General features: G+C 45.2%; 1 protein-coding gene across 1 annotated transcript; it reads right to left on the reverse strand.

Moving 5' to 3' along the window:
* Positions 1-2242: 2242 nt before the first annotated feature.
* Positions 2243-14897, reverse strand: PGRMC2 (progesterone receptor membrane component 2). The gene is made up of 3 exons (XM_084263542.1): positions 14519-14897; positions 4193-4348; positions 2243-3455 (listed from the first exon to the last, which is right to left on the reverse strand). The coding sequence occupies exons 1-3, from the start codon at positions 14883-14885 to the stop codon at positions 3358-3360; spliced, it is 621 nt and encodes a 206-aa protein (XP_084119668.1). The 5' UTR covers positions 14886-14897; the 3' UTR covers positions 2243-3357.
* Between the last annotated feature and the right edge of the window lie 628 nt (positions 14898-15525).

The following is a 15525-nucleotide window of genomic DNA, read 5'->3' on the forward strand; positions in this document are numbered from 1 at the left end:
CACTGTCAGTATCAAACAGCCTGTTCTTTCAGTTAACAGTGAGCAATCACTTGGTCAAAAGGAAGAACACCTCCACAAAAACATTGCATTAATTGTGCTCAAGTTTTGATGGGTCTGTTCTACATTATTCTTGTATCAACCTTTTATAAAAATGAAAGCTACAGCATGCTCTGAAGGACTGTTTTGGCTTGTCAGCTTCACAGAATCACAGTATGGTAGGAACCTCCAGAGATCATCGGGCCCAAACCCCCTGCCAAGGCAGGGTCCTTAGGAAAGGTCACACAGGGAGGCATCCAGATGGGTCTTGAATATCTCCAGAGAAGGTGACTCCACACCCCCTGGGCAGCCTGTCCCAGGGCTCTGTCACCCTCACCACGAAAAAGTTCTGCATGTTCGTGCGGAACTTCTTGTGCTCCAACTTGAGGCCATTGCCCCTTGTCCTGTCCCCACAGACCACTGAGAAGAGGCCGGCCATTTCCCCTCTGTGTCCCACACTTGAGATACTCAGATCACTAGTGACACTGCATGCAGGATGAACGAGGCTAATTCTGGCCTGCTACACATCGACATACAGGATCAAGACTTAGTGCTGCCATGGGATGACAACTTCGTTTTATTCGGTTACCATTAAGTTGCTGCAAAGCAAAGGCATCCTTTAGCGGTCGTCAGTCGCTCTGCTGTTCAAACCTTAATCACACAAGTAAAAATCTGAGCATTGTTCTTTTAAAACAATTGTTAACGACCAGCACAAACCCCACCTCAAACAACAGAACTTGGCGTAACTTCACTGCGAGTGAGGTACGCGCAGCGAGGGAAAGGAGCAGCTGTGCCTGGGTTAGGAAGCGATGGCGGACGCAGAACTACGGTTCTCCATCTGCCAGACACGAACGTGACAAACAGCTGCGGCTGCAGCTGGCACAGGGTTGAAGGGCTGTAAGGAGCGGAGTGTAAGCGTTAAGAACCTCCAGCCACTGCTCTGTACAGAAGCTGCAAAACATAACACATCTATTTTTGTGTGGAAGCCTGGGGAAAAGTTTATCTGGCTGCCCTCCTGGGTTAGCTAAGCCTTTTCTGCTCCACAGACCTTGCTGCAGTAAGTAGCACGAAGGCTAAGCATGAAAGGCATACTGTAAATGCAGTCTGGTGCAAAACTTTTTATAGTGAGATTTAGTTTAAAGAGAAAAAAAAAATCTCCCTAATGAACCATCTCAATGAAGAACCGGTGCTTAAATACTCCTAGCTCCTGTCCTATGCAAGAACGCCTTCCCTCATCCCTTGGTAGCTCCCACTGTTGTATCTGAAGGACCCTTCTGTGGTTACACCACCAGCATGCCCAGCATTTCAGCAGTTGGGACACTAAGCAGACACTGTAGGCAAAGCCTGTACACTGCTTCTGCCACTACTCAGCTCGGGGTGTGACCTGAGCAGAGACCACCAGTGCCTCACTGGAGTGGAGTCAGGAGCTGAACAGCCAACAGCCAGCTGGGTTAGGTTCAGCCTCTCCAAGAACCCACGAGTGTAACCTCACTTACATGGAAAAATGGCACCAGCTCTGTTAGTCCTGCGATAAAACTCTCTTGTTCTGAGCCTGGATACACAAGGGAGAGGATTCAACCTGCCTGCCAGGACATGGGAGTTACACATCGTTCAGTGGAGGATTTGTTTATTAGTTTCACTCCCATCGATATAAATCTCTCTTAAGTAGTAACAAAAAGGAAGTGGTCCCTGGAATTTCACAGTAGCTGGTTCAACAGAAGGTAGACACAGAAACCTGTTATGCAGGCTTACTGCAGGTGTAGGCTGCAGAGAGAGGTACAGATGTAAGCCATAAAGCTGCAAGTCATGAACTTAATACTGTCACCGTTATGGATTTAGCAGAACAGACGGTGACATTTCTACAAGATGCTGAGCGATACCCATGTGGAGATCTCCGGTGGTCTTGTCCCACAAGATGTATTACACAATTTCCTAAAATGCTTCTCCTCTATTTCCATCTCTTGTTTTATGCCCCACCATAAATGTGCTGGCATAGGCTTATTTCCTTAAATACCACTTACCTGAGAATAAGTCTTCCAGATTCTTCAAAAGCTGGGAGTTGAAAGGAAAAAGCGACAGCCCGAGGACAGGGAACAGTGTTAACAGCAGCGGATGTTTCACATCCCGAGACGTCTTCCCTTTACTTGGCATCCCGTCCTGTTCCAGCTCTGCTGAACAGCTTCCACGTACAGTCGGACAGCACACGTTTGGTATTGTACATGCTTTATTAAAACGGAACTCGTATTTACAATATCTGCAGAAACAATCCCTCCCAAGTCTTGCATTCAGACAAACACGCACACATACACACGCGCGCAGGCCCCTTCGCTCTACAGGGGTGTGAAGGCTGTGCTCCCAAAAGTTAGGCGGCTTCTGGAAGAGGAGGAAGGGTGACTTGTGTGTGTTTGTAATTACTTAAAAAGAAGCACGGGAGTATGCATTTGGCCATCACAATGCTAATTTAAGTATATGTAGTATTAACATATGGCAGTAACACTGAGTATTCCTCTTTTACATTCTATACACAGAATGACATCGTTTTCCAGTCAACAGAACATTCTAACTTCAGTCTCAATGCTGCTCGTAGTGACTATGAAACCAAAATTTTGGGGCTGTCCCTTAAAACAATTCAAGTCTATGTAAGCGAAATAAGGCACGATTAATATTTGATTTGAATTAGAGGATGGGAAAAGGGGGGAGAGGCAGGCTTCAGATAATAGTTGTTGCAGAGGAAAGAGTTTTACCTGATCCTTTTGAGAAAAGGATGAATTTTACCCCCATCCTAATCAACACGGACTTCTCTTAGAGAACTGAAGTATTCTGCCAGGGCTACTAACGCCCACGTAGAAAACAAAATTGGAAATTCACATTGCAACACCAGTTTCAGTAGCCTAACCTACTGACACTGATGCATATGAGTACGTCTTTCTTTAATGCTGAAGGAGAAGACACACATGAAACAAGATTCAAACCTTCCACTGCGCTTGAAGACTCGTGTCTCTTAGAGAACCTGTAATATATACTATTTGAAGGCTTCAGCTTACTGATAAAAAGGAATAGCGGTTTTGCCTTTAAACCCCTGGCCCCTCTTCACTAATGAAGCCTAACCAGACATTACAAATAAACTGCAACAAAAGGTCTGGCAGCACAAATAATGTCTAGTATTCAAATCTTCACTTGTGAATATATTATTTTCCTTGTACAAAACCTGTTGAATGTTTTTCGCAGCAGATGAACTGTGCCCAAAGATGCAGGACATTCTGTGACGGGGAGTAAGAGGTTGCAGTTCCGAAGGCCCCTGACTTTGGTTGTTTACAAAGTTCATTCCTGTTTAGTGTGATCCTTGGTATCTTCCTCATCTGTGTATTCTGATGGTTCTTCCCCTGGCTTTAGGAGTCTACCTACGTAGTCGTATTTTTCTGAAAAAGACGTATGATTCCATTACAATCTGATACAGCTGCAGTCGCTAGTTAGCCTGCACCGCCCCACATTCACTTTTCCCTTGGACACCAAGATTTGGAACCCATATCACTGCAGTGGATGGCAATTTATCAGCAAGCTCAGCATCTTACACCAGTCTTGCTCCCACTGCTGCTCACTTCTTTCTCTACTCTCAGTACTTTCTATCAATTCTCCCACAGCTCCTCGGGCAAGCTCCATCACACAATGGCTGAAAACACTGCTACTAAAACCGGCATGACTTCCCTCAGCCTGTTTGGAGTTCCCTTCATGTGAGAAATTATTCCCCCCCTCCCCTCCAGAGGCACCACTTCCATACTTGGGAGAAATCATTTCAGGACAAACTTGTTCAACCTTTCGTGCCAAACCAACTCTTGATCCTAATCTTAATTCCACAGCATCCAAAGGCAGCAACCTGGGAGCAGGAATTCCATCAGCTAAACTCCACTGCACTTGATTTGAGAGTGAATTTCTCCACTGAAGAGTGAGAACAGGCATAATGCAACAGCGGGATATCATGGAATTGTCTCTATGGAACAAAGGCCTGAAATCCCTGCTCTTCTCCCAAGAAAGTTACACGGCATTAGTTAATGTTACAGTCAACATCTCTTCAAAAGCTGCCCCTGAGCCCAAATCGATCATTTTTATTAAAAACATTTCCTTAAGCAAAAGATGAGCTGCTGATTTGAGGATTTACCTTTAAACTGCATTTCCCACTCTCTTACACTTTCCATCTGTACAGCATTTAAGTCCGATAGGTCATCATATTCATCTCTGAGTGCATCTTTATCTAGACAGAAAGTTGCTAGTCCCCTGGAGGCATCTCTGCCAGCAAATATTCCATATGGACCCTCTGAAAATAAAAAGACAAAATCGATACCTTCAAGCTTTTGTTTACGGTGACCAATCTCAAGTTCTTTATAGTCTGCTGAAGCCATACATTAAGTTTCTGCAGTAGTTCCAAGGCCATGGCTCTTTGACATTCAACAGCACTGCAATTCCTAGGTATCACTAGGAGATAAAGTCTGCTGAGAAAAGCAGAACCAGGAAAATAGCTTTGAAGGGATATCTGGAAAAAAACCCTGTTACTTGGTGCAAGTCACTTGATGTAAATTCCAAAGGGATGAGAGGCTGGAATTCAAAAGAAACACACTTCTATTAAGCAAAACAGAGCATTTACAAGTTCTGGCATGAATAGAAGCAAACTGCATAGACATCTTTATTAGAAACCCAATAAATTTTATCAATAAATAGAACTTAAGAGTAATAAATAATTTCACTTTTAGAACCGCCACAACTTTCTACACACTCGACAGTTTATCTTTTGACACATATCTCATGCTTGGGGAAATAACCTCACATTTTGGGGCAGCAGATCACCCATACACCTATACTGTATTGTTCTGGAAACCAGCACAAATCTTCATGACAAGGTGGTAAAGCAATTACTTCCTCTGTGCTTTCTGACTGATGCAAAGCAGAACAATAAAATCTGGAGCAATGATTGTCAAATAAATATTATTATCAAGAGAACTGGATGATGTGCAAACAAAAAACTTTTGGGACAAGGTTGGTATCCAGCTTTCCCATATTTTAATTAATCTGAAGGACTTGAAGCACATCATTATCTTGGTTTCTTGCCTTAAAACCAGTTACCTTATTTCAGCTTAGATTAAAAAAAAAACCCAAAAAACATCACACTTCAGAATGTTCTGCACTATCTGCAGCAGCTACACAACAGGCGTTATAAAGAGTGGTCGCTACTTCAAGGAAAACACACCAGAACCCTTCTCTGTCTTACCTCTCAGAAGACGACAGTGGCTGTCAGCCTGAAGAAAAGGCAGCACCAGCGGGCAAGAATGAACACAAGCAAGTGGGAACACACTGTCCTTTACCCCCTCTATTGCCTGCTGTAGCACCTCAGACCTCTTCTGCACCAGGACGAGCCACCGGGTATCATTCAGAGAGGCTGGTTTCCTCCCAGGCCGCTTGCTCCAGCCACCACACCTATCTGCTCTTGCCGGGCATTGACTTCAGGGTTGAGACAGAGGCTGAATGCAGCGGGAAGGACTCCTGAGGCAGGGAACCTGAGCACCATATGGATTAGAAGAAACTATGTCCTCACCAGAACTGATGTCGTCTCTCCACCCCAGTGCTTGGCATTGTAAGTTGCTTAACAGTCAAACCTGAGAACAGAAGGGTGTCTTATGTGCCAAAGACAATTCCCTTGTCTCTCTGGAAAGAAACCAACTGATTTAAGAGCAAAATTTCACAAGAGGTACACATCAGAGAAGGAACTATCAACCAGAAGCTTGTACTATACAAATCTGGCTGTAAGAGACAACCATGATGAGTAACAACAGCATCTCTATGGCCATCCTTACACATATTTAGGGCCAGGAAGGGCACTCCCAATAACTACCCCAGGGATCAGGGACTATACCATGAAATTAAGAGAAATGACGTCAAGGGGTCTTGTGAACTCCCATTTTTCCTATTTGTATCCTAAATTAGATGTTCATTTGAAAAACTGGATTCAGAGACTGAAGTCAATCCTATGCCATGTTATTTAACCTATGCATCATGCCTGCTCAGTCACTTCCCATGAAAGAGCGTAAGAGGCAGTGACGGCCAGCATCTGCAACGTAACTCAGAGCTCCTTCAAGCAAAACCTCTTGCTTCACTCCAGAATCGCTGTCATTCCAGTGGTCTCTAGTTTTTGATGTTCTGCATGATGGGCACAGGAGCTAAAAACAGCTCTTACAAAGACAACACACAATCAGTAAATGTTTAGGAGCGATTATAAACTGCCACTTTACCTCCCCACCAACAGTTTTTGTCCCTAGTTTTTCCTTTCTCTGAAGTGTTTAAAACAAATATTTCCACGTTTTCAAGATTCTGGCTACCCAGAGTTAGAGAAACTTGCTGTTCCCCTTCCCTTCTACCCTGCATTGAGTGGTTTTACAGCACCTGCTGAGGTGCCACCTCTTGGTTCACCAGCTGGACTCCCAATTATTGCCATTAAAAAGAGAATTATATTATACTGACCAGTATCAAGCCCTGAACACCCTCACATCTAGGTAACATACCTAGCAGAAAGCACAAATGCTTTTTCAATGTATTGGTTTGCATCAACATGCAGAATTTCTGCAAATATATAGTAATGTCAGATGCTATCATACCAACTTTTTCCTTTCTAAAATTCAACTACAAAGTTAACATTTCAGCATATTTACTGCAGAAGCATTCAGGAGTCGCAGAAAAACCATCAAGCCATGGCCATGCTTAGCAGAATGCTAAGTAGTAAAAACCAGCTTTTGGACTTGGTAGAGAGCATCTCAAATTCCAGTTCTGCAAATGTCACTTCAGATACATCCCATCCTTTAATCCTTTACTAAAAGGCAAATATTGAATGATGGTTTTTTTTTTTTTTAAAGTGGAAGCCCAGCTTTGCTTTAGTCAGAGGGCTGCTAAAGCAGAAGTTGAGATCTCTCTGTATGAGCAACCTACTTCAAGATTTAAAGCTTCCATTCAGATACTTTCACACAGAGATCAAATACAGAATTTTATATGAATATAGAATATACAGGTCTGGTGTTTTGCTCTAAGTCCCAGGCTGTTACTCCCTGTTATATAAATACTGGTGCAACAGTCTTAACAAGGTATTTTGCCTATCAGATTTTGCTGGGCTTTGAGAAGTGTCCCGGAAGGTCCCAGCACAGAGAACCCCAGGGAGGAACTATGCTTCAAGAACATGATTCTGAGGCAGCAACTCGAGCACAGTCCTAGAAGTATCCCACAGAGTTCTTTCACAACCAGGTCCAATTTACTCTGCAAGCCCTACCCCTAGTCCTTCTTTCCTTTTGTCTGCCTACCTATTTAGGCTGGCTCCTGTTCTAAATAATTGATGGCACCACGACATGATACACGTACTGAAGAGCCTGCAAAGAGAGATGCAAGTACCATGGGTATGTATACCAAACTGATTTTTTTTTTTTGAGACTATCACAAAATTCCAGTGGTTTTCTTTTGCTATACCCTGCAATTAGCTATTTCACAGTCAAATATTTCTTAAAAATGTTCTCCTCCCACTCCTATCTGACATCTCACATCAACAAAAGGTAAGTTGGGGAGGTGTCAAAACCCATTAAAACATGTCCGCTACATGTTCCTTAGCTACACACAGCTTCACATGAAGGAAAACTTTATTCCCTGTCTTCCCATCATTGCTTTCACATATTGAAACACTTTGCTTCAGAGCCTCTGTTTATTTTAGTGCTGAGACCACACAGTTATCAAGACTACATATTTGCCTACGTATCTTCACATCTACACCACATTTATACACTGCCTTTTCCCTGTATAACATCCTCATTTACCTTCCAACCCAACCTGGTATAAAATATGCCCTTCCCTAAGCTACAACACATGCAAAATACTGCTACCCACCACCTGCTACCACTGCAAATGCTTTCTTTAGAATCCAGGTGAAAATCTGGCTGCCTTGATGAATGTGACATCTTATTCCAGCCTGATAGCCATCTTTACTCACAAATGAACCGGGCTGCTTGCGAATAGGCAAAATCAACGCCTCTTCAGCCAGTAAAAGTATCTTTCCAATACCTGGTGCAGGATTTCTGCCTCTCCTAGCCCTGTTCTGCTTCTCAAATGAAGATCCAATTTCTCTTTGTAGACAATCTAAAACAGCAGTTGAGGAAAAATAAATTTAACATTAAGGGACATTGTTTAAAAATGTGAGATATGAAGCTGCCCAAACTGAGGATTTTATTTGGATGCTTCTAGTCACCTGGCCCAGAACAGATCCTGGAGCAGCATGGGTTTCCATTTGCAAACAGTTTGGCCAATAGCTTCCCCTGCAAAACCTGTGCCGGCGTTCGACTTCTAAGCAGATATTCTTAGATTACTGAAGAGGCTACCTGAACATTTAGGTTAGTGTACTAGTAATGAAGATGAACACTGTACACTGAACTTTGGATTGCTCCAAGTGTCAGCACAGGGACTTCACCACGTGGACTCTCTACCTAATGGAGTGATTTGTAATTTAAGAACTGTATTCATTCTCACAGGCCCATACAAGTTCCCTGAAGAAGCCACACAAGTTAACAAGTGTTTTAAAACAACTCTGGTTCCTTCAAGAAGTCAAAAAGCATTTCCAAGCAGTCACCAAATACACAAGGCATGCCAGGTGCTCTTTGCATCTGTGGGCTCCATGCAGCCACTGGACATAAACCCCAGTTTTGTCTGAAGCTTAGAAATTTATGGACAACATTTCTTCACCTGCAGACAAGAATAAACACTAATCTCTCCTTTAATGTAACTTCAAGGAACAAGGGGAGACAGACCACAGAATTATGACAACTGTGCTATTCTACCACTTGTCTACCTTTTCCACCCCAAAGCAGAATCTCCACTGTCTAAAATTTTCCATCTGAATCATGACATGTGTTTGGTCAGTACTGCATCTTTTATGAGGGAATGAAAATGCTACAAATTAGACAAAGCCATTCTGAGATGCAGCTTGAAAGCAGCTTTCTAATAACATCACGGGCAATTCAAGGGGACATCATTTTAACTTTACTGCTCCCAATTTACGCGAAGTGAAAGATGTGGGTCAATTTTAAGTTACAACCTGCATGGAAAATAAGTGTTCTTAGGAGAGCAATTCACAAAGTCTATGTGCTAAGATGGGAACTGCTTAAGAAGAGGAGCCTAAACCTGATTTCTTAAGCACAAGACCAGAGGGCCTCATTCTCTCTGTTGCTTGCTTTCTTTTTAACTCTGTGGAAAAAAAAGTGCAAGAACCAATGACCCAATTTCAATTAATGGGGCAGACTGAGCGCTGCTAGGAGAGCCTGTACCTCAGTAGTCATGAGATTCCTGGAAGACAGCTCCATACCCGAGGAAGACTGAGATCCCACACCTTGCTTCAGTGAATAATGCTCTGGCCATGCAATGCTACCCAGGCCTTTTGATGAAATGCAAGACAGATACACTGCTATATACTGGATTTAACATCTGTATGTCATTAAAAAATGATACCACTATCACATCTTAAAATATCTTGCTTTGAGCTTACTTGCTTGATCTGGCCCCTCAAACCTCAGGTAACTGGAAGCTGAATGATTTAAATAGGAACTGAAGATTTTTACAGACCTTTTATCAAACACATGGTTGCCCAAGTTTTAAGGAATTTATCCAGGTTATTAAAAAAGAAAATGAAAACTGATGAAGAGAGACCAGACAGATACACAAAGCAGAAGCAGAGCAGGAGACAGAGTGATGCATCTTCCCACACAAAACCACTTTACTGGCCCTTGCCCTCCGTGAACACAGACTGGGGGGTTAGAAGCACCCCTTGCTTCATCCTAGTCGCAAGGGCACTACTCGCTTTGATCAGAGGCACAGAAACAGTATCTTGCCAATATGCACCTATGTACCTTTTTAGTTTTGCTACTTCAGGCAGGAACTTAAGCTTCTTTATCCAGAAACATTGTTTCTCTGAAAAGCCGAATCCTGGGGTGAGAAACACCTCCATTACACAGACACCAAAGAGCTGACAGACATCAAAAACACAGACAAGATACACACCTTACAGGAAGCACTTCTCCCCCAGTTTTATCCTCGGTACTTATCTGTAAACCCTAAGCCTGTTGTGTTCCAAGATAAGGACACCCTTAACAGAATTCTCTGTGTCTGTGTCTCTCCTGCAACATTTCTCTCTAACCATACCCCTGTAACAGCTGTACTGAAAAGCATCGCTGCCATCTTTTAAACAGAGACACAATGAAGTTTACAGCTCGACTGCAAGGGAAGTCTAACAGCATCAGTTTATTTTTATACACATGATGAGAAAAAAAAGACAGCTATTTACTACAGAATTTTTGGAAGCATTTAACATCAAAAATCACAGTCCTTAACTGGATTTACAACATGAAATAAAGGTAATCCTCCCCTCATGCAAGAAGAACTATGATGGAAATTTCTGTGGGAGGAACCACTACTACCTAATCTATTCCTCTTGGCAAACTGGGAAGCAGAAATCCTCAGGACACCTTGAAAGACAAGAGTGGGATGAGAGATGACTTGACAGTGGCAACGTATTGCAGCAAAGGAAAGTCAGGAGATTGATTTTTTTAAAATCATGAAACATTAAGTACCAAGAAGTGACGTGGAACAGTTGTATACACTGGATCGCATACAATCTTGCTTTGTCATCCTCAAAGCCATATATTTTTCATAACTGCACAAAGTGTTCAATGCTAATCAAAGCTTGTTTACAGCATTATCATGCCAATTTATATGCTAAATTTTAGGATTTGCTAACATTACTTTAACGCTTACTATGCCCTTCTACTGACCAATATGCTACCAAGAATCTCAATGCAAACAAACGTGAAATTAGATGTTGAGATACACGAAGCAGTAAAAACTGTCTCTCCTGATAAGGACATAAACCCAACAACACAGCACACACTAAGGGTATCAGTCAGTAGACTCAAAGTCATGAGGTGTGATTACAAATGGGGAAATCAGCCCAAAACAGCTTCTCTGAAATTCAGTCTGGTTACATGCTATGTTTTGATAGTGGGCTGCTAATTGTTTATATCTTTTAGAGTGTACAGGTGATAAAGGAAAAGGTAAATAATTAAAATTAATGACCAAGCAAAGCATGCTAGGACACTTACTTGGATGCAGAGGTGGTATTTAATACAACTAAAAGTGAAATACTGAAATGATGGGTACACTTGCAGGACAGAGGACCATCCCAAGAAGCAGCATTATGGAAAATAACTTGGCAAATAACATTTTAAGTTAGAGTTCAATGCAAGCAAAGTGATTTTTGGAGGCACAGGCAGTTAACTGTGTGATACGGTAACTATTTAGCTCTTAGCTAAAACACATTAGACATATGAAAGACTAACATATACCAATGAGATAAATTGTAGAAATCTTAATGAAGACAACATGAGAAAAATAAACCAACCAAACAAAAAGGTTAAATATTTCAATTAAATGTTCAACAAACTGATGTTTTCAATCATGGCTGTCTGAAATTATGAACTACAACAGCCTACTGAATTTTAAAAATACCTTAACTATATGTATGTAAAGGGCTCTTCTGCAAAACAGACCATGGCGTAAGAGGAATAATCAGTGGATGGAAACTTAAAAACAGGAGCACTTCTAACAAAAGCAGAAGTTTGGTGGGAATTTTAATGGAATTTCAACTGCTGGGCCAAGACCTGACAGATGACAATTCTGTGCATTTTTAGCCTTCTGCTATAAGTAGAAAAATAAGGAACACCTTTGCATCCAAACTACACTGACGAAGCTTTATTTCAAGGCATCAGAAGCCTCCTGAGACAGTCACAATATTCAACATTAACCCAGCAGTCAAGGCATCCTTAAGATTTGACAGTGAGCCCTCAGCCCATGCCTTTTGCTGCCTTTAAAGCTGAAGCACTATTTCACGTCAGTACCTCAATGAAGTACAAAAGGCTCATAGTACAACCCTGCTGATGTCAGCAAAGCCAGTGCCCTCAACTGTTTCTTCAGTTCACCAACATTTGGGCATTGCTTTGTTGGTGTGCTTTCCAATTCTTTTGCTATACTCCCAACTATGAGGCATAAAATTACCAAGAGAATTGCTGTGGTTTTCTGGCTGCCCTGACCGAAGTCTTTCTGAAAAGGTCTCAACCAGCTGTAGAAGACTTTTGCCCTTAACTCTTCTCAGATCTTTGAAAGCCTGAAAACCACCTACTAGTTTGTTGGTTTTCTTTTCCGCCACAAGACAGTTGCAAGGAAATATTCCCCAACATGCATCTGTAGGGGGAAACCACATCAGCATGACTCAAAAAAAGGGTTATTCGGCAGAAATCACATAGCCGATGATGCAGAGGTTGAGCATCACCATCCTCATGTGCACAGTCCTAAGTAATAGAGATCTGATAGACAAAGATGATGTCAGTTCTGTTACAAAAAGGTAATCTTTCACTACAGGGAAAAAAAAGAAAAAAAAAAAAAAAGGAAAAAAGCCTTTGTCCCTTTCCACAAAAAGCTGGAAGCACTGCTTTAGGAAACCCAGCTGCTGCCAGTTATCAACAAAAATGCAGACTGATGTCCTAGAACATAAAGCTTTAGTTTCCTCACAATAATAGACCTCGCAGGTTGAAAATGGGAACCAGTGATGGTGTATCTACAGTGGAAAGTTTATATTTGATACACAGAAGAATTAAAGTGAATGCTTAGATTATGGTTCAGTATTATTTTACGGAGTAATTTATTAAGCAATCTGTCAACTTACTGGTGTTCTATGTTCCATGTAGCATACATATCACCTGCATTTTGTATCTGTATATAACCAGGTCTTGGTTTAAAACCCCCTAAATTTAGAGACACAAAGAACTAACCCGATTAGGTGTCATGAAAGCTGCAGCACACCAGACTGCCTTTTCTCAGCTTGACCGGTCAATAAACTAAGACAGACATGGCATATGGTAGTTTAGATTGGACTGTTCACGTTCACAGTACTCAGTTAGAACAGCATTTCAATTCCATTATGGCAGTCCCCATTTCTGCGACTGGTAGCTGAGCTGGCATCACATACTTTTGAGGGTAGCAAGAGTTACAAAATACTAGCCCAGTTCAATTGTAGAACTGCTTGTCACTTCCCTGGTAAGAATGAAAGACTTGTAGCATGCCAGTTCTGTATTTTTCTTATTGTAACCAGCAATTATTAAAAAACAGTAATTATAATTACTTAACTTGAACTATTTCCGGGGCGGAGGGAAGTATCCTCTCTCTCCTCCACCCTTCAATTCAAGAACACTTCCCATACCTACTATGAAAACTTCTGCATAATTTGATTACATCAAGTTTTCCAAACCACCATTGTTTAGGGAAGAAAATGATCATCAGGCATAACCCTCATTTCCTTTGGCACCAGATGTGAACGAGAGTACTCACTAGTAAGATTATCCACCTCATTATTAAGAGCAGTGTTTATAACAAGAAAACACGCTGCGGTTTCCCAATCTTCAGCGTGCATAAAAGATGTAACATTGCTTTCCAAGCATACTTTTCTGAGCCTTTGGAGTACACATTTCTGCTCCAAGGAACTGCACCGTCTGTCCTACTTAAGAGACTGGGTTAATTTCTGCACTTTTCTCAATGGTAGCAACACACCAGTCCGCCAGCTCTCGCTGCTTGTCTCTATCCTGACTAAAATCCACACTCAGTGGGGCATGTGCACCTAAATAAGTAATCAGCTTTTTTTGGTTTGGGTTGGTTTTTTTTTTTTTTCCTTTCCTGAACCATAGGAGCATGAAGGAAGCACTTGCTTGGTTCCACTTAGGAAACCTACTAGAAAAGACAGGAGGGGAGGAAAAAAAAAATAAAAAATTAAACGTTACACATCCAAATCTAGACAACTGGGAACACAGATGTGTGACGATGCCTGAAGAGAACCCAGGCCCGTTCTGCTTTGCCTACTTAAAAACTACCGCCGGGCCCCGTGCGGGCGGGCAGGCCGGCCTCGGCGGGGGCTGTGGGTGCAGCGACCGGGGCCGGGGGGCGGTCTGCACGGCTGCCTCCCATCTGACAGCGGCACGGACAGCCGGCGGCACTATCACGCGTGCGGACAAGGACCACAGGGGCTGGCCGCCCGAGATAACCCCGGGGGCCTGAGGAAGGCCCCCTGCGCTGAAACGCTGCGAGGCCTCCCCGAAACCCACCTCCCCCCCTCGCTCCCTCCAGGTGGGGTGAGGCCCGGGCGCCGTCGGCAAGGAGCCCCCGGCGGCAGGGCACGCCCGCCGCGGCAGATCCCCGCCGTCCGCCTCCAGCGCCGCCCCCGCCTCCCCGCCAGCGCCACCCGAAACGCGACGAGCAGCCGAGGGGAGGCGCGGGGCCCCCGCCCGGCACGGCGGGAGGGCCGCCCCCGCCGAACGACCCCCCCCACCACCACCACTTCCTCACACACACAGCCTCCCCCCCGGCCCCTCACCGGGCCCGTAGAACTTGCTGCCTTTGGTCACGTCGAAGACTTTGCCGTTGACAGCCAGGAGGATGCGGGGGTTACGGGCCCCGTCGAACTCGCGCAGCTGCTCCAGGGAGAAATCCCGCCGCTTCATCCGCGGCAGAGCGGCGGCCTGGCTCTGCCGGGCCGCGCCCCCCGGCCCGCTTCGCGTCCCCCAGCGCAGGTACAGCCGGTAGGCCGCCAGCAGCACCAGCGCCAGCAAACCCACGTTCAGCAGCATCTCACCGCCCACCGCCGCGGCCGCGCCGGCCGGCGGTTCCCCCGCGCCCCCGCCCCCTAGGCCGCCGTCGCTGCTCCCCTCAGTCCTTAGCTTCCCATCCCCATCGTCCGCCATCACTGCCAGGCCAGCGCCCGCCCGCGCAACGGCTCCGCCCCGCTCGCGCCCAGAGAGACGCGGGGCCGCCGCCGCTGCGCCCCGCCCCCAACCGCCGCTCCCCCGCTTCCCATTGGTGCAGCGGCGAGGCGGCGCCGCCCCTCGGCAGGCTCGGGCCCCGCGGGAGAATTGGGAACGGACACGCTCCGCCAGCCCGACGTCCCTCGGCTCGCGAGAGGTGGCGCTACCGCAGCGCGCCTGCGCGGCCAGTCGTCCGTTCCGCTTCCCCGCCCCCCCCACCCCCACCTTTTTTTCCCCCGCCGCGGGCAGGTGGTGTTGGCGGGAGCTGGAGCGAAGTGGGGCGCTGTGAGGTGCCGCCACCGCCAGTGCGGCTTTTGCCTGGCCTCAGCTGCCGCTCCGCTTCCCCTCGCGGGAGCGAGCGGGCACCGCCACCTGCGATAGTAGCAGCAGAGCGCGGGGAGGAGGTGGTGCGGTGGGAGGGGGGCGCTGCGGGCGGCCGAGCTCGGCGCGCCAGCTGCCCGCCCCTGAGTGCGGCGGAGCAGCGCGTTGGGGCCGCAGGGCGGGTGGCAGGAGACGCGTGGCCTCCGCCGCGGGCAATAGGGTCGAAGGCCGGCGGTGTTGGCCGCCGTGGTGCGGCCAC

Source organism: Gallinula chloropus (genome assembly GCF_964237585.1).
Source record: "Gallinula chloropus genome assembly, chromosome: 4".
Lineage (NCBI taxonomy): Eukaryota > Metazoa > Chordata > Aves > Gruiformes > Rallidae > Gallinula > Gallinula chloropus.